General features: G+C 40.4%; 1 protein-coding gene across 1 annotated transcript in view; it reads left to right on the forward strand.

Annotated features, from left to right (window-relative positions):
- Positions 1 to 19084, forward strand: part of zgc:153039 (uncharacterized protein LOC767698 homolog) — an 82844-nt gene continuing 63760 nt past the window's right edge. Inside the window, exons 1-6 of the mRNA XM_040025388.1 lie at positions 1 to 931; positions 3778 to 3912; positions 5342 to 5479; positions 5616 to 5918; positions 11405 to 11512; positions 11593 to 11704. Of these exons, the coding sequence (XP_039881322.1) occupies positions 712 to 931; positions 3778 to 3912; positions 5342 to 5479; positions 5616 to 5918; positions 11405 to 11512; positions 11593 to 11704 (1016 nt within the window). The 5' untranslated portion in view covers positions 1 to 711. The remainder of the gene's footprint in view (positions 932 to 3777; positions 3913 to 5341; positions 5480 to 5615; positions 5919 to 11404; positions 11513 to 11592; positions 11705 to 19084) is intronic.

Consider the following 19084-nt stretch of genomic DNA (forward strand, 5'->3'; position numbering starts at 1 on the left):
CAGGCAGGCACCAAGGGGCGCTGGAAAATCAGAAAATCAAGACGCTGCACTGATTGAAAACACAGGACAAAACCGGAAGCTGTGCACATTGCCTACAAAATAAAACATTTGTATAGTCGTCTGTGCTGGCATTAAAAAAAATCATGTTGGTCTTCATATGACACGCACACATATGAAAACCACACGGTAGCTCTTCATACACCTGCCTGCCGTTTGCATCCGGGGTAGTTGGGCATAATTACATTTCGTTCCCTGTGTTCTACTGTGGCAGTTTTAACCGGAAATCACCGCTATTAAGACAAAATGACATTCCCGTGTCACATGATATTCTTCTATATAGTTGTATGAGATGTTACGATACAACAGTCGCTTGATGTGGCATTTAACAGAATTATAACGCTATAGGAAAGGCCTACTCGTTTTAAAATGTAGGTTTAACACGCATTTGTATTTTATTTTTTTTTAATTATTAACATAACCACTGCTTTGCTATGTAGGTAGGTAAAGTTGATTCTTTTTGATGAGGACTCGCCACTGATACACTTGCTTCGGTTTTTGAAACGGTTGGAATACGCTCATTTGTACGCTCGAAGATATTCCACGAACCGGGCAGACTTCAAGAGTTAAACTCTGGTGTCTGATCGCTCAAATTTATCCGGGACACTTTTTTTTAATGAAGTTTTGAAATCTAGTCCGGGAGCAGGTTTCACCATGACAGAGCGGACTCCTCTCCTCCACTACCGCCTCTCTACCAGCGTCAATGAATCCGAGCTGCGGTCACAGGCGGGCAGGCAGGCCCCGGTTCATAACCCGGGCAGCCAAGGGCGGAGGGCTGCCCAGCAGAAGCAACAGAAGAAACTCTCCACCTTCTTCGGTGTAGTCATCCCTACCTTGCTATCGATGTTCAGCGTGGTAGTCTTTCTCAGAATAGGTGAGTGCTCATTTAGACGGACGTGCGCTAATCACCTGTTTGGTAAGAGCGATGCCAAACTCTTTAGAGATTTTTAAAGTTGTGCACTTTTCAGCAAAGTTGAGGGTGTATGTCTCGACTGTGACCCCCCCTTTTTTTTTTTTAACTTTCACGTTAAATCCCGTTATGTTCCGTTACTTGTCACTGTCACATGTCACTTCCGTGACATTCCGGCTTTGCAGTACAGGTGTGACAGCATATGTCCATTACCTGTATGCACGGCATTCATTCATTGATATCACGAGGAGGCACATCTATAGCTTTTTTAAATATTCAAACCCCAAACTGTCTCACATAGTTTTTCATATAACCTGCCTCTGTGGATGAATGACGTACGAGAGATTTTCCCACCTCACTGATGTACAGCCTTTGCTTATTTGCTAAAAGGAGCTTTAGATAGCCAGGAATTTAATGTTATACAAAAGTGAGTAGATGTAAAAATTTCCCTCAGTGTTGTTAAATGAGGGAAGGTGTAACTGAGTGTTCTGCTCCGATTAAAATCCTACAGGTTGTACTTGTTTGTGGACCAGTTGAGACGATGGATTTCTCTCTATATATCCATGAATCTACCAAAGAATTGTGCCCTTACAGTTAAGACTAGATTCTAGTGAAGATCACAGTGGGCTACAAATCTATTTAGCCCTTAGTCACGAGAGGAAAAACTATTGGTACTAGGGAGTACTAAGGACTAAGGACCCCCCCCCCCCCCCTTTTTTTTAAGCAGAGAGGAAAATGACAGAAGGATGCAAAAGAAGGTGAAATGGTCTCCAAATATTAAACGACAGATAACATCTGCGGTCAATCTCATCAGAGGTATGCTAACACCTCCTACCATACTCAATAATGCTAAAACAACATATTTGACAAATATAAAAAATAGACTATACTATATTAAGTAAGGAGCACTCTGAGGTCATCCACTGTTTACCTTGCTATGAAAATAAGCAGATATTTATAATTTAATGCACTTTCCCCTATTTCTGTGTTTAAAGCATTAAAAGAGGTCACATCTAACTTCACCTTCTCTTTTCTCTCATCACAACCCCTCATATCTGGGCATTGCTGCTTGTGTTAGTTGTTTTCCCCACCCCACCACCACCACTGTCCCCCTCCCTCAGTCTCGTGAGACGTCAGCTGCTGTGCAGTGAGGATTCCTAAAACACACACACACACACACACACACACACACACACACACACAGGGAAAACACAGTGTTGTGTCTGTTTTCAGACTCCTTGCACAGGAACTGTTAGGGGTTTCATTGTGGATGTGAAATTACTATTTTATCAGTCTTGACAACTGGCGCAGATAAGGATGAAGACTTTGACTAAAATATGCCCTACTGACAAGATAATAGTGATAAGAAATTAAAGCTGCATTCATTAACCGTGCCTGCTGCATTCTTAAAGAGATTGTAGGTCTGGTCCTTGGAGATCATGTGAGATCCACAGCAGTACTGGTCACAGTGTATGAAACCATGGTGCTTTTAATGCCTCTCAAAGGTTACAGCAGAAACTAGTGATAATGTGGTAAATGTGTGTCTAGCATGGTGTAAAGTGAGCTTAATATCCTGTCCCAAATGTATTTAGATGCACATTCATTCGCTTTTGAATATCAGAAATTTTAGTTAAACTTATTGTTGTGTAAAAACTCTAGTTTTCCTCGGAATTTCTTTCTGTCAGGAACCATTCCAACCACAGATGCTATTGTGAGAAGTGGGAATTTTCTTCCAACATGTGATTCCAGTTTCGCTTTCACTGAGGTTGGAATGTTTTGATGAGTCATTTTTTAAGCCGAAGACAGAGCTGCCTTCATTTTTCATTTCCTGAATGAGTTTTGCAGATGTGTTCATCATACAGTTGAAGCAAGCATGAATTTGTTTCTGCAGCACAAAAGGCCATTTTCATGATGGTTCCGCTGCTTGTTTGGGGGAATTATCATGTTACTCTAAATTGCTCACATTTTCGATACCACATTTGGTGGTGTCACCAGTGCAACACCACATAGGTAACTTCTGCTTTCAGACAGTTGAGCACAGGATTAGTGGCTCAGTGAGGGAAGTTCAGGTTTAAAAGTATTTTTCAAAGATGGTTCACTTCTTACTGGGGTTCATCTCCAAGCAAAGAGAATTTTGTCTACTGGCTTTACAAAAGACAAAAAAAATAAATAAAACTGAAGTCTTTGTTTTTTATAGTCTGGGTCATATTTCTCAGTGTCACTCCCTACCTTGGATGACTGATAACTGACCCAAAGCAACACATTAGGAATATGAGCCACACCTCGATTTCAACCAGCAAGTCAAGAGTTTAGGTCAGACTTTCTATGTACAGATTACAGATGTTACCAACATCTGAACAATTCTCGACAGTTACTTAAGTGCGTATCTGCGCCCTCATTTCTTCCCACATTGAGTATTTAAACTCACTGTGTTGCCTGCGTATAGCTGCACACAGCTGAAAGGGTACTTACTTTCACTGGCTTCCTGTTTGCTGCAGAATTCAACTTAAGGTTTTATTAATTACTTTGAAATCACTACATGGTATGGTTCTGCCTGATATTGCAGAATTTTTATACCCTTATGCCACCCCCACCCATACAGACTGACTTTTGTATGAATTTTTTAAAAAACTTTTCATCTTGCCCTCATTAATTTATCTGTTTTTTCCTTGCATGCTCTTAATTTATGGGTTTTCTGATTCAGGTGCCGCAGGGTAAATTAAACCATGTCTGAGAAAGAGATCCTAGATTTTTCTAGGTCTCTATTGTTTCTAGTGCTTCATCTCACCATGTTTGTGCTTTCTGACTAGGACTTGCAGTGGGACAGGCTGGGCTCTACCAGGCTATTGCCATGTATGTTGTGGCCTACATCATCATCTGTATGACCGTGCTGTCTGTCTGCGCCATCTCCACCAATGGAGCCCTTGATGCCGGGGGAGCTTATTGTATCCTCTTAAAACACACACACACAGAAACGCCATCTGCATACGACTGTAACAGTGCCAGTGGTGCAGGCACTAAAAGAACAAAAACTAGTTAAACAAATATAATCTGTATGTTGGTGCAGTTCAAGACTTGTCAGTGACATTGAATGGACCTAGGGTTGGCGATTATTTGTACTAAAGACACCTTTAAAGTATCATGTTTATTTTGGGTCCTGACCAATAGAACCATTATAGCCACATTTATGCTAAAATGTGTAAATAAGCCAGGATTACATTTTAAGTATTTTTGCTTGAAGGTAACTGTGAAAGAATAACACTATGGATTTTGGTTCATTTGTAGTATCTGGGCAACTTAATAAAGCCTTCTAGCAATTTTGCTTTTCCAATTCCAATTCGGATTTTCTCTCATTTTATTTGTGCCATGACCCTAGATGAGGCACTGACTTGGCAGGAGGAAACTTGGGAGGATCCAGCCTTCCAACCATGACCATGTCCACAGTTCTAAATGGTGCATTTCCAAGATTATTCAAAATTCCTTTTAGCCTAGCTTCAACAACTCTTTCCTACATCTTCATAGCATGGCTTATCAACTTTATACTGCAGCTGCTACAGCTCTGCCCTTCACCTGTTCACCCTACATATCTGTATATCTCCATTTCTCAGGCATTCTCTCACTTTCCTCGATTGTGTGAAACACCTGGTAAAAAGTCCACTGCCCTCTCTCCTAAACATTTCCATACCTGCACAGCTATGTTATCTGAACCACCTGCCTTTCTACTTTTCATCCTCTTCATAGCAGCCCTTACTACCTCCTAACTAATCCTCTGCACTTCCTAATTCATCTTTTTTCCATCCATCCTCTTCACTCTCTCTATTTCTTGGTTCATCAGCTCCTCAGAGTACTCCTTCCATCTTCTCAATGCACACTTTTCACTTGTTGAAATGCCCTCTGTCCTTAATCACTCTAACGCATATCCTTTTCAGATTAGTCTCTGTCTGTCTAGCCAATCGATGCAAGTCTTTTGATCTTATCTTGGTGTCACTATAAATTCACCGTAAGCCTTTTCCTTTGTCTTTGCCGCTTCTTGCCTTTGCTGTATATCTAGCCTCCCAGTATTCATGTCTACTTTCTTTTTACGGCTGTTTGTTTAAATGTTGTTAGAAGTGGGTGTTAACAGCCAGTATGCCTCAGTTTAAAAGGAACACAATCCACTTACCAGCACTCCCAAAACTCACTAACTGGTCTTTGGACAGCTTGCTACCTATTTTTCCCAGCTTGAAGTCTTTATGCTAAGCTAAGCTAATATAAACCAAAAAAACTACAAGGGAGGTAATGATATTGCCCGAAACTATTCGACTACTATCCGTAGAGAAATGCACATACATGTGAATGAATGAAACAAGTGTGCTTTGCCTTAATGGCACTCAGACATGATCAGCCGAGCACTGGGACCAGAGTTTGGTGGCAGCATCGGCATCATGTTCTTCCTGGCTAATGTGTGCGGCAGTGCTCTGATGGTGCTCGGTCTGGTTGAAGCCATCTTGTCCACATTTGGAGTCCCTGAAGGTAACTTTCACTTTCATAGTTTGTCTCATTAGCATAATTGTGTACTTTTGTTTGAAAAACTCACATTAAGATTGGGAGTGGTGTATTTAAGCTTTCTTAACATTATTAAAATGGGTCTCTCATTTCATCCTTCTAGCTGGGAATGTAGCCACTTCTCACTACCAGGTTCTTCCATCTGGCTACTGGTGGTCTCTGCTTTATGGCACTGGGATTGCCCTACTGTGCCTGCTGGTGTGCCTGGTGGGAGCCCACATTTATGCCAAAACCACCTTCCTCATCTTTGTGATTGTTATTGTTGTCCTGATCACTGTCTTCATCAGCTTCTTCGCCGTGCACCCTCAATCTATCACGCTTCCTGACCTGAAGCCCAATGCGACGGGCCCCACCACAGCCAATTTTACAGGCTTCAAGTTGGAGACACTGCTTGGGAACGTATGGGGTAAGTTAGAGGACTGCTGGGTCAAAAAGTATAAAAAAAATTATACCACCATGTTAGTATGAGCAATAAGTGTCTTTTATGCTCTTCTGTATGTTTACTGCTTGTGTACATTGTGCATAATACCCATACACTCCCTATAAAAGAATTAGCCACCATGATGTCAAATATTGGTTGGCCCATTGGTAAATGGTAAATGGCCTGTATTTATATAGCGCTTTACTAGTCCCTAAGGACCCCAAAGCGCTTTACATATCCAGTCATCCACCCATTCACACACACATTCACACACTGGTGATGGCAAGCTACATTGTAGCCACAGCCACCATTGTGAAGCCTTAAACTTTTTGGTAAATTTAGCTACTCGTCAGTCACTGGGTAAGCTCACCCAGCGATTGTTATCCTTTTTACCACAAAAACACCACGATGTCCTATTTAGAAAAACTTGAAACTACGGACTGAAGCCATCAATTCATCAGAACACTGCTTCCAGTAGATATCTTTCAGTTTTTAGTCATAACGTTATGTGCACATTGCTCAAGAGTTGTCTGCCATAGTGAACGTTTCCCTAGCCTCGGTTGCTAGGGAGATGTTTTCCCTGAATAGAAAAATTCACTAGCTACTAGCCAAAAGTAAAATTTCAGTAAAAGATTCACCTTCGGCGCAGGTTTAGCTCACTGGAGTCAGTGGTTGTCAGCTGGTCGCAGACCACTCTATTGGACTCTGTGTGTGGTGGAAGAACTCTGGCTTTATTGACTTGATCCTATGTCACTATGGAACTTCGTCTTGGCCTCACTTTGATATCCTGAAGATATCTTCATACATCTTTTACAGTCTATGAAAGAAAGCTCAAACAAGCCAGAGTGCTATATATAAGATTTAATAATAACCAGCTCAGCTCTGGATGACGTAAAGTGATCTTTGAACTGTGCAAGGGACAAAGGTGAATAGCAGGAGGTGTGGACAGAACTGATTAGCATTAAAGATACATTCATTACATAATAATTACTTACTCAGACAGAATCAAAGGGTTTGCCTGATTTAGCCCACAAAGCATTTTAGCAATTTACCTTGGAGAGCTCTAACAAATTTTTCTTTATTTTTTTCCATAGATTTACTATTATAACGGTGGTTTTCTTTCCAATATTGCCATTGTTGATTGCCAAATTTCAAATATCAAGGTCGGACCCAAAATACTTCAGAATGCTCAGTTTCAGACTGTTCTTTCTACACTTGGATGTGCATCGTGTCAGAGACAGTGCATCCCTAATAGGGTTATATTTTAGATATACAGAGGTGGCTGTGAGCACGGACGCTCAGGAACCTGCTCTTCAGATCATTTGTTTGTAATAACCAGCTAACTGGAACAAATAACTAGTTTTTAGTATCTAGTATTTTCTGCAGATATTAGAAGTATTCAAATGGTAACAGACTTGTGTTAGCACAATGTTACCTTGATGACTCATTTCTTACTACCTGAGCCCTTTCATCAGGAACAGCCACCCTTCTCATTGCTATATTTAATTTTACTGTCACTTCCTGTAGTCTTAACTTGTTAAGTGGCAGTTTCATGGAATAATTCTTCAGGAAGATGTTGTCCTGCATATATCACTCCTTATAAAAAGCTTCTGTTGGTCTTATGTAATGATTAAGCAAATTAATTTCATGGCCCATTATTTACAGGATTATAACATCACACATCAAGCACTTAAAAATATACCAACTTCTTTCCCACAGAACAATATCAGCTAAGTTAATAACATATTAACTGTTGACATGCACCCGGTTACCAGTGTCCTGTCGGGCTGGGGGCAAGGCTGGACTGGGACAAAAAATCGGCCCAGGCATTTTGACTAGAGACCGGCCCACCCGGATAAAGATTGAAAATGTGACGTCATTCAGGGGTAAAACCGCAAAGGATTCTGGGAACTTGTGGCAAGAGGTACTAGCGCACGCAGGCTTTCAATTGAACTCAGTTACACAGCGATAAAAAGAAACCCAAAAAATGGCAAGAAGCTGTTGTATTATTAACTGCAATAGCCGGTCGCATGACAGCCACAGGAAGCCGACGGGTAAAGAGATGGTGTTTTTTTTTATCGGATTACGTTGTTGAAGAGAAATTTTTTAAGCCATGTTTCCGAAGTAAGAGCCGACAGATGGTCTGGATATACCAAATATAACTTCTCATAACACTCCAGCTCCCATGTTAGTCTGCTCCAAGCATTCCCAAGGTCAGAGTTTTGTAGTAGTTAATACGTCATTTTTCTTAACATAACTGGTGATATAGGTTACAAGCAAGTTTGGCGCTGAACAGAAATTGTCGCGCTATGCTCCTTTATTTATTGTGCATAAATAGTGAATTGTCCTGACACAATATTGCGTTTCGCTTCTGTTATTACCATGGTACACTGACAAAAACATATACTTTTATTCACAGGATAAAACAGTTGTTTTGTATCACTAATTGTCCAGTACAATTACAGCACACAATATTATTGTCACTGCTACATTTCTGTAATGCTACCAGAAATTATTTCCACTACTAATTAATTACCGTTGAGCTCAAAGGTTATATTAATAAACGGTTAACGAATGTGTATTTATGACGACGATTTGTGAGACTGGTAAACTTACCTTTGTTAGTACCATGGTCTTTCGTTCTACACGGTGCATTTCAAGGTCCTGTACCCATCCGTCGGTAAACTGTACCTGGGCTTGTTGCAGTGACATGAAGTTACTAACCTTCATGAGTGTATGCACTCACTCCAAGAACCGTATAATTATAAATCTGAGCGTGGTGAAAGTTGGGCAGCACGCTAACGTCTTTTGTCCCTCTGTGTGCTCCTAAGGGTCTGACACTTTCACTCCTTTGATTTTTCCTCGTATCTTTTGTTTGTCTTTTCGTCGAGTCTGTCTTTGTACGGACCGGCATTGTTCTCCTTTTGTTTTGTACATTCCTATTTTGTGCGGCAAAGAAAAAACAAGAAGGTATGGAACCGGAGAATGAACGTTTTGCGGTGCTACAAATGCTTGCATTTGATGCGGTACTTGGATTGTTTTGCCACGAGTTCCCGACATGCAATGCGCGAAAATCACGTGATTGCTAAACAAGGGGGAGGGTGCATCCGGCCTCCTCGGCTGTAATTGGTCCAGCCCAGAGTCGATCATGACCAATTGGCCAATCCAACACCTTTCATTATATATACCCTTCCTTAAAAAAAAAAAAAAAAAATCCATCGGCCCATAAAAACAAAAAATCGCCAGCGGCCCACCGGGCAAATGCCCGGTATGCCCGATGGCCAGTCCAACTATGGCTGGGGGTTACAGTTATTGCAAATGTGAATATTCCAAAGCAACAAAAGCAACTGCAAAAGAGTAAAAGAATGCAAATGCAGATAATTGTTCCCTTATAAATAAGTTAGAAAATCTGAATGATCATTTTAATCATTCATGAGAATCGTGGGTCAATCATTCCACTTGGTCATGTCTTAATGTTATTATATGAAAGAATAATAAAAAAATCCCCATACAGAGATACTCTTTCAGTTTTACCTTTGTAATAAAATGTATCCATACTGATCTGATTTGGGAAGAACAAAAATAAGTATTTTTGTTTGATCTGGAAAACACTGGGAATGATTCACAGTGATCAGAGACCATAGAAAGTGAAGTCTATTAGGTGACCTCAAGCGACTATGGGCAAAATAACTGCTGGTGACGCGATGTGCGCAGGTCCAATGGGCAAGTGAAGAGACTACCAATCAGAGTGAAGAAAACAGTTGACGTATTACTTGTTAGTAAATACATTAGGGGGTAACCTAGGCAGCTGAAGCCTTGCATGTCCGCAAGAGACCTACTGGCAGCTTCAAAGCGATGCATAATCAGCAAATTGCTTCCACTGTGTATTCGGCTTAAGTGATTTTTTTTCTTCTTTTTTTTTCTTCATTCCAAAATCTCGGAAAATGAAATGCAGCATGTTAATAAGTGAGCTTCAGACATGCTGGTCGGCAGGTTTTATTACCTTTGGACTGATTTGACTCTATTCCCTGCAATCTCAGCCAAACATGTGAAGGTGTAAACACCAACCAGCGGAAGTCGCTGTTGTGGAGAAAATGGTGTCATTCTTCTGACAGTGGCTGCTTTCCTAAAAGCACATTAATTTTTTTTTTTTCATTTTACTGCTGACTGAAAAGGAAAGCTTCGTAATTAGAGGTTATACATGTGTCCAGGATCTTAATATTCACAGAAGCCAAACCAAGCGCTCCTCTGTGTTTGCACTGCCTTACTGTAAAGCACATGATTTGTGAGCTAATTGCTCTAACTCAGGCATGCACACGTGGCAGCTATTAAACACACATCTTTGGATAATCCCTGTTTTCAGTATGAGGACGCACATGCACGCACGCACACACACACACACACATGCACAAATGCTTGTAAAATAAAAGGTTGTGCTAGGATTTGACTGAAAATTGTTCTGCAGCAAAACATTTGACTTTTTATTCCATCAGTGACAACATCAGTACTGAGCTTTTATTTGTTGTGTACCTCCCTGAAAAGGGACCCCGTCATGCTCATTTCCAAGCGGCAAGGTTTTATTTATGGAGCCTACTATAGTGGCTTTGCGTGCCTCACAGTTCAAAATAGTGCATCACTTTCTTATCCTGGGCCTTGGTTCAGCAGCTCAGTTGATTGCCTCCTTTCTGCTTAAGACCTTTACACACCAAACATGTTAAATCTGTGCAAATAATTTGTGCATTAGAAATATTTTTTGGACTTGCCTATTAATGCAGCCATTCACACCGACTGCATGATGTCGCTGGATGAATTTGCAGCGTTTATTTTTTCGAACCAAGCTCGACATCATTGCTTGATGTGAACTTCATTTTTTTTTCACGGTTCATTTTTTTAGAATGAATGCTTTCGGTGTGTATATCCGTTAGATGACAAGTTTGCATCCAAAAAATTTGGAATTTTGTGTTATTTTTCACACGTGCTTGCTGTGCAATGGCTGTTGCATTTCTAACTAATTGGCTGCCCCTTGCAGACAGAAGTTTTAAGCAGTAGATGCGTGCTCACATTGAGCACAGACCAAATAAGTGCTATCCGCCCTCACTGAGATTATACAGAGCAAAGGCCAGGAAACCATTGACACTGAGCTTTTATATCACTGAACGGTGATCACAAGTCTGTCTTGTTCTTAGATAGGATGTGCACTCCCAATTGTTTTGTCTGATACAAATAGAGAAGACAGAGAATGGATGTCTCACAGATTGGAGCTGCAAAATTGAATTTTCCCAAATAAATCATGTGATAGATTTGATGGCGCTCAGAGAAGCGTTACAAAGGATTGCTTTCTCTAATGCTCCAAAACATGATGAAGCTGGATGGGCAGACAGGTGCAGCAGATTGAAGTTTTCTTTGAAGAGTGGTGGTGTCGATAAAAGCATTGACTCCAGGGCTGTATCTGTTCATATGTCTTCCTGCAGCTGATTACACTGTAGATTACACAACGCAAACCACGATGACCTTCGCCACCGTGTTCGCCGTCATGTTCAACGGCTGCACGGGGATCATGGCCGGCTCCAACATGTCAGGTAAGTGAACAGATGTTGTGTGTGTGCCGCCTGGTTACCTGTGTCAGAACATACACCATAAAACCTGCATTATCCATCAGGTGACCTGAAGAATCCCAGCTACTCCATTCCCCGGGGCACCATCACAGCCGTAATCTTCACCTTCATCGTCTACATCATGCTCAGCGTGCTGGTCGCCTGCACCTGCGATCGGTCAGTAAAAACGTTGGTCTGAAATTATTACTTTTGAATGGAATCTCAACCTGATTGTAATGAGATATGAGGTCGTTTGGTAATGTCCCTGTAGTGCCAGTGAACATGTAGTTTATTACCACAAAATAAATTTTCTGGAATTGTCATGGCAGCTCACACTGAAACAGGCAAACTCAAATCTTTCTAGCTTGCTATGGACCCCGTGAGGCCACAGTCACCTCTACCAGCCCTTTAAACACGCCCTCTGCATCACAGTGTTACTATTAGAGAAAAGTGCTCACGGACGTTTACAGTTCCAAATTGCAGATCAGGTTATAGCAGCCTTCATGAGACACACACTTCATATCCACTTGGACTGTGTTGGATGGAAGCAGGTGAAAAGATAGTTCTACATGTTTAAGCTTGTTTAGGTCGAGTGCTCAAAGAGTCTAGTTGGCTTTTATCCATGAAGGTTTTGATTGAACTTGGGCTGGCTGTAGCTCAGGAGGAGCTAAAATTTGAAGGTTTGTGGTTTGATCCCTTGCTGCTCCAGTCTGCATGTCAAAGTATCCCTGATACCATGTACTGTTCACTGATTTGCTCTACATTCATCGAAGTGTGAATGTTGGATAGAAAGCTCCCGCATAGGAAAAAAGCCTGTGTGAATGGGAGACTGAGGTTTTTAGTATATAGTGCTTTGAGTTGTCAAGTAGAGTAGAAAAACACTATACAACAACCACTCTATCTACCATTAAAATGCTTCACCAGTAAACATGTGACAGTGTTTTCTTCTTCCCTGCATGTAATCACTGAGAATCTGTGACAGGTACTTGTGATCAGTTAGGAACATTTAAAGACGTGTTTTAAATCAAAGCCAACTCTGTCCTGAGTAGTATAAAGACAGTATAACAGTATAAAGAATGTTGGTGACGTTAGGAAATTGTTTGTGAAGCGTCGTCGCTTTTTGCAACCAGAGGTATTGCATTTTTAGTTTAGTAAATCCCATCAAGGCTCTGGTAAAGGAACCTCTCATTCATGTAGCTCTGTTGTCTTAAAATATTGGATCAGCAGTTATCAGAGAGCTGTAAACACACAGCAACTTTACATTTGTTCTCGACCCTGGTGGCTTTGTATAAGGAAGAATTAAGGTTGCATGAATAACAACAGCAGCAATACTATGGTACTAACCAGTATGGTGTTTTTTTTACCAGTTTCACACAGTGCCTCAGTACTCATCCCTAAGTGTAACAGCCCAGTGTTCACAGAGCCGTTCATATTGCTGAAATCTTTGAGTTCAAATGCAGTGCTGTAGTAGTGGACACAGCACATTTTCCCTTCAGCGATGAAATCCAATACTCATAAGGTGTCAGATAATGCAGAGAGGGTTCATTTTCTGCTTCACCACGCAGAATTGGAGCGTCAGAGGAGGCCGATTTCAAAACCATTCATTCCAGCGAGATGTTATCAATACCAGGTGTCAGTTAATCAAGCCAACCATTGTAATGGAAACACATTTGGGATTCTCATATCTTTTATATGTTGTTCAGTATGTTTGCTCTAGTGACTGATGTTACTATATAATGGCTCAAGCATGATTTTTTTTTATAAAAGTAAAAGCATCATTAAATCCAGGTATGTTGTTAAGTGTGAAATGTTTTCATTTCATACTTAAGGTTAGATACATTAAGTTCTTGATGTAGCAATTACCACTTGCTTTTCTCTGGTTATCTGTCCTTCGTCTTCCTCACTCTAAATGTCTCGTTCTATCTGCCTTTTGCTGAAAGTCAGAGTTCAGAATTGATGCAGCTTTAAAGCGAATGTTGCCAAGGTGCTAAACTGACATGACAGGGCTATAAAAGAGCATCGGAGATCAATACTGCCACCATTTACTCTGCTGCAGTGCCCTCCCTGTATCTGCCTACCATACACATATACTTGGTGACAAGAAGCTTCTTAACACACTTTCTCTACATCTGCACTGTTGAATGTGTTTTTCTAGAATCACCAATGTTCATATATACTTTTCATGATGTAGCTATTTAAATGCACACATATTGTGTGTTGTATTATAACAAATTATGACAAAGGTAACCTTGTGTTTATCACTAGCGAAGACCATTCTCACACGACTTGTATCGGGGATGAAAACGTGTATGTGGGTGGTGACGTATTCTCTGATCTACAGTGGGGCAAAAAAGTATTTAGTCAGCCACCGATTGTGCAAGTTCCCCCACCTAAAATGATGACAGAGGTCAGTAATTTGCACCAGAGGTACACTTCAACTGTGAGAGACAGAATGTGAAAAAAAAATCCATGAATCCACATGGTAGGATTTGTAAAGAATTTATTCGTAAATCAGAGTGGAAAATAAGTATTTGGTCAATAACAAAAATACAACTCAATACTTTGTAACATAACCTTTGTTGGCAATAACAGAGGTCAAACGTTCACTATAGGTCTTTACCAGGTTTGCACACACAGTAGCTGGTATTTTGGCCCATTCCTCCATGCAGATCTTCTCGAGAGCAGTGATGTTTTGGGGCTGTCGCCGAGCAACACGGACTTTCAACTCCCGCCACAGATTTCCTATGGGGTTGAGGTCTGGAGACTGGCTAGGCCACTCCAGGACTTTCAAATGCTTCTTACGGAGCCACTCCTTTGTTGCCTGGGCGGTGTGTTTTGGATCATTGTCATGTTGGAAGACCCAGCCACGTTTCATCTTCAAAGTTCTCACTGATGGAAGGAGGCTTTGGCTCAAAATCTCACGATACATGGCCCCATTCATTCTGTCCTTAACACGGATCAGTCGTCCTGTCCCCTTGGCAGAAAAACAGCCCCATAGCATGATGTTTCCACCCCCATGCTTCACAGTAGGTATGGTGTTCTTGGGATGCAACTCAGTATTCTTCTTCCTCCAAACACGACGAGTTGAGTTTATACCAAAAGTTCTACTTTGGTTTCATCTGACCACATGACATTCTCCCAATCCTCTGCTGTATCATCCATGTGCTCTCTGGCAAACTTCAGACGGGCCTGGACATGCACTGGCTTCAGCAGCGGAACACGTCTGGCACTGCGGGATTTGATTCCCTGCCGTTGTAGTGTGTTACTGATGGTGACCTTTGTTACTTTGGTCCCAGCTCTCTGCAGGTCATTCACCAGGTCCCCCCGTGTGGTTCTGGGATCTTTGCTCACCGTTCTCATGATCATTTTGACCCCACGGGATGATATCTGGCGTGGAGCCCCAGATCGAGGGAGATTGTCAGTGGTCTTGTATGTCTTCCATTTTCTGATGATTGCTCCCACAGTTGATTTTTTCACACCAAGCTGCTTGCCTATTGTAGATTCACTCTTCCCAGTCTGGTGCAGGTCTACAATACTTTTCCTGGTGTCCTTCGAAAGCTCTTTGGTCTTGGCCATGGCGGAGTTTGGAGTCTGACTGTTTGAGGCTGTGGACAGGTGTCTTTTATACAGATGATGAGTTCAAACAGGTGCCATTCATACAGGTAACGAGTGGGGGACAGAAAAGCTTCTTACAGAAGACGTTACAGGTCTGTGAGAGCCAGAGATTTTCCTTGTTTGAGGTGACCAAATACTTATTTTCCACCCTAATTTACGAATAAATTCTTTACAAATCCTACCATGTGGATTCATGGATTTTTCTTTCACATTCTGTCTCTCACAGTTGAAGTGTACCTCTGGTGCAAATTACTGACCTCTGTCATCATTTTAAGTGGGGGAACTTGCACAATCGGTGGCTGACTAAATACTTTTTTGCCCCACTGTAAATGTGTATGTGTGCACAGTAGGAATACACATTGATTGTATACTGAATGAACACTGAATACTAGCTGAAAGTAATAAAGAAATGAAACTGATAGCTCACTGAGTTTTTGTAAGTGGCTAATATTTAATAGGGAAGTAAGAAAACTGTTAATCCTTTGTACATCCTTTTTTTGCTTTTTTTTCTTACTGCTCATCTGTTTCTGGGCTGTGGGGGGAACAGTATGAGGAGAGAGCCCAGACCTGAAACTGAAACTCTTAAACATGTCCCGGGGTTTCTTCGGGCATGTCCAACTGGGAGGACCCACCTAGGGGACCCCAGTTGGAAATGCCTTAAACACTTCCTTCAAGAAGAACCCAGGAGGTGTCCTGGTCCAATGCCTGAGCTATCCGAACTGACTCCTTTTGATGTGGAAGAGTGGTGATTTTACACTGACTAACTTGTACACGAGTACTCTCAGAGTTGCCAATTCTCATTCCCGCCACGTCATTACAATGTAAAGTTTTTAGACTACTGTGGTAAATCTTAGAACGTGTGACGTAACAAGTGTAAGTAGCGATGTTAATTACCAAAACTAAAAGTGAAGACTAAATCCTCAAAATAATTAAATGTAAGTAAATTGTTAAAAGTTGTTTGCTTAATTGACAAACAGGTTGAGCAAGCCAGTTAGAGCAAGCTATAACTCTGATTAAAGGTAAAACGTTTAAAAAGGGTCATCAAAAACTTTTCAAACCATTAGCCAAAAGAAAATCAGTTATTCAATACAAAATAACTGATGTACAAAAAAACCTCCATGATGTTATAAAATGAATAAATAACAATTAAAACAATTAGATTTGTATGAATTGGTCACACAGGGCTGTCAGGTGTGTTCAAACCAAAATGTTGGTTACTCCTAACCTAGCCTTGTACGACGAACGATGGTTATCAGTCAGTGATGCACTTGTTTGCACTTGTTTGCACTTGTTTGCACTTGTTTTTAGAAACCTGGTCATACGACTTATTTCTTCACTGTACAGAGGAAGTGCAAAGGATTCCTATTAAAGGACAGTAAAAGGAACAGATGAGTGAGACAGAAAGTGAATCATCAACTTATTTGCAGAACCGTGCAATCTGTCCAACAAAGAAGGAGACATCGGAACACGTGGTGTAAGGTTGCGTACAGCAGGTTTCACGCCTGGTAAATCATTTCTTTTATTTTCGTTAGTTTGCTTAGGATCATTTGGTTTATTGAGGTTAATATGAAGTCATTTCCTAGAACTGCTGGTATTTCTGTTCCTCCTTGTGTAGTTCAGGTATCTGAGATTTTTGACTTTAAATGTGTTTAATTGTGGAAAACATGGAAAAGGATGGTTGCTAATTTTAACTTTAAACCAGTTGCATACTTTGGCATGTTGGCTTTTCTCATCCTATTGAAAGAAGTAGTTTTTTCACGTTGTAGTCTTTTGCCTGTAAGAAGCTGGAATTCACTGTTTGTACTTTCCACAATTTATGCAATAGTCTGTGCAATCTGTGGTGTGGGGTGGGGGAGTGAATCACCAGACCAATGTTTTGTGCAAACTCTTAAGACTGTATTAATTTGCTCACTAGTTGCTACCATCAGCTAATTAGTGTGCTTGTGGTGTCAGGGGACACTGAACAGTCCATTTTAAGATTCAGCTTTCATTTTCTCATGGTGCAAACAGGAGCTTATAGACATTACCTGCTTGTAAGTAGTGAGATGCCTTGTACATCATCTCCCGCTTGCAGAAAAAACCCCCCATTTATTTTAAACCTTCACTGCTATTTCTGCTACATTAAGCTGGCTCACTCCTTGAAAAATATTACCAACAATACCTGAAGTGCATCATAAAACTTTATTGAATTTCTGCAAGGAAATTGCTGGAAGACCCATATTTATCACACTGCGAGAATTCAAGTAACATCTATTTTTCAAGTGCAAATGGTTCCAGAAATGAGGGAAAAAAACTGCCATCCATTATGAATGCAGGTCTCATACACCTATTCAGAGTGTATACTTGGTGAAAACTACCCCCAGATGTTGTGATGTAACTACAATAACTATGTCTTCATTTTATGGTTTAAAAACAAAACAAAACAGGCTGATTATTATCAAGATACCAAAAATCCTCACGAGTAATTAGTCACATCAAGTCAAAGTCAATTACACTTGTTTTTTTTCTGGCTAGCCAAATTGTCCTGATCTGAAATATATTTGCTTCAATTATCAAACACTTGATAACACTTTGTTAATAAATTATGAATTTTTAGTTGATTAAATTTGAGTTAATTGTTGCAGAAAAATTAAATAAAGTCTACTAATTGGTTAAAAATTGTTTTTTAATTTATGAACATTATCTGGATGGTTATTAAGATGGTGCAGCTATTTATTAAACTTTGTAGATTGTCAATAGGTAGTTTAGCTTAGTGCATATATAGACCTCATTTGGATGGATAATGTAATGCTGGATCTCAGGGATGTCAGAGTAGAATTTTAATTTTTCTTTTACTCTTACTAGCTTGACTTATACTACAAAACTGCATATTAAAATTTATTAAAACATTGTGGCTTTGGTTAAAACATGATGACATAAATGTCACATGATGCTAAAGGAGACCTTCTGTATATCTCTGAGACTAAATAGTATTTGCCACCTTAAGATCTAGAAAACGCTCACTAATTGATGATGTAACATTTATCCCAAAACAGCGATACCATTGCCATAAGCACCATAAGCACTGACAAATGCACTCAGCTAACATTTTATTAGGTACAACTTGCTAGTACCAAGTTGAACCCACTTTTGCCCTGAGAACTGTCTTAATTCTTCTTCGCATAAACTAAACAAGGTGGGGGAAGATTTTTGTTTATGTTGACATAATAGCATCTCACAGTTACTGCAAATTTGTCGGCTTTTCAACTATGATGCCAGTCTCCCATTGTATCAGATTCCAAAGGTGTTCTACTGGATTGAGATCTGGTGACTATGGAGGCAGTCTGAGTACGGTGAACTCATTGTCCGAGAGACCTGTTTGAGAACAGTCTTAGAAAATCAGTGTACTGTGGTCATAAAATGATGAACATGATCAGAAACAATACTTGGTTTGCTTATGGTGTTTAAATAATTCTCACTGGGCACTGAAGGGCACAAAAAGTGCAAAGAAAGTATGCCCCACATAATTAGACTATCACTACCAATTCAAGGATTCAAAGTGTTTATTGTCATATGTACAAAGAAAGCATTTCTCTGTGCAATGAAATTCTTTTTTTGCTGTCCACACACAGATGCTGGTTAATATATACAAATAGAAGAGATAAATGAAGACAAAAAATTTAAGTTTGAAGTGGATGTGTGTGCAAAAGAGCTATTAGCTTAATATACTGGCTTAATATGCAAGATGACCTAATGTGCAAAAATTATTAATGTTGTTAAAAATAGGTCAGCTGTTCAAGAGTCTGATAGCAGTGGGGAAGAAGGAGTTGTTGAGTCGGGATGTTCTAGATTTCCCACTTCTGAGCCTTCGTCCCGAGGGCAGAAGACTGAACAGTCTATGTTGGGGGCTGTGGAGTCTTTCAGGATGGAGGCAGCTCTCCTTTGGACTCTGTGATGGTAGAT

This window comes from Simochromis diagramma, unplaced genomic scaffold, assembly GCF_900408965.1.
Source record: "Simochromis diagramma unplaced genomic scaffold, fSimDia1.1 OVJJ01000348.1, whole genome shotgun sequence".
In the NCBI taxonomy this organism is placed as follows: domain Eukaryota; kingdom Metazoa; phylum Chordata; class Actinopteri; order Cichliformes; family Cichlidae; genus Simochromis; species Simochromis diagramma.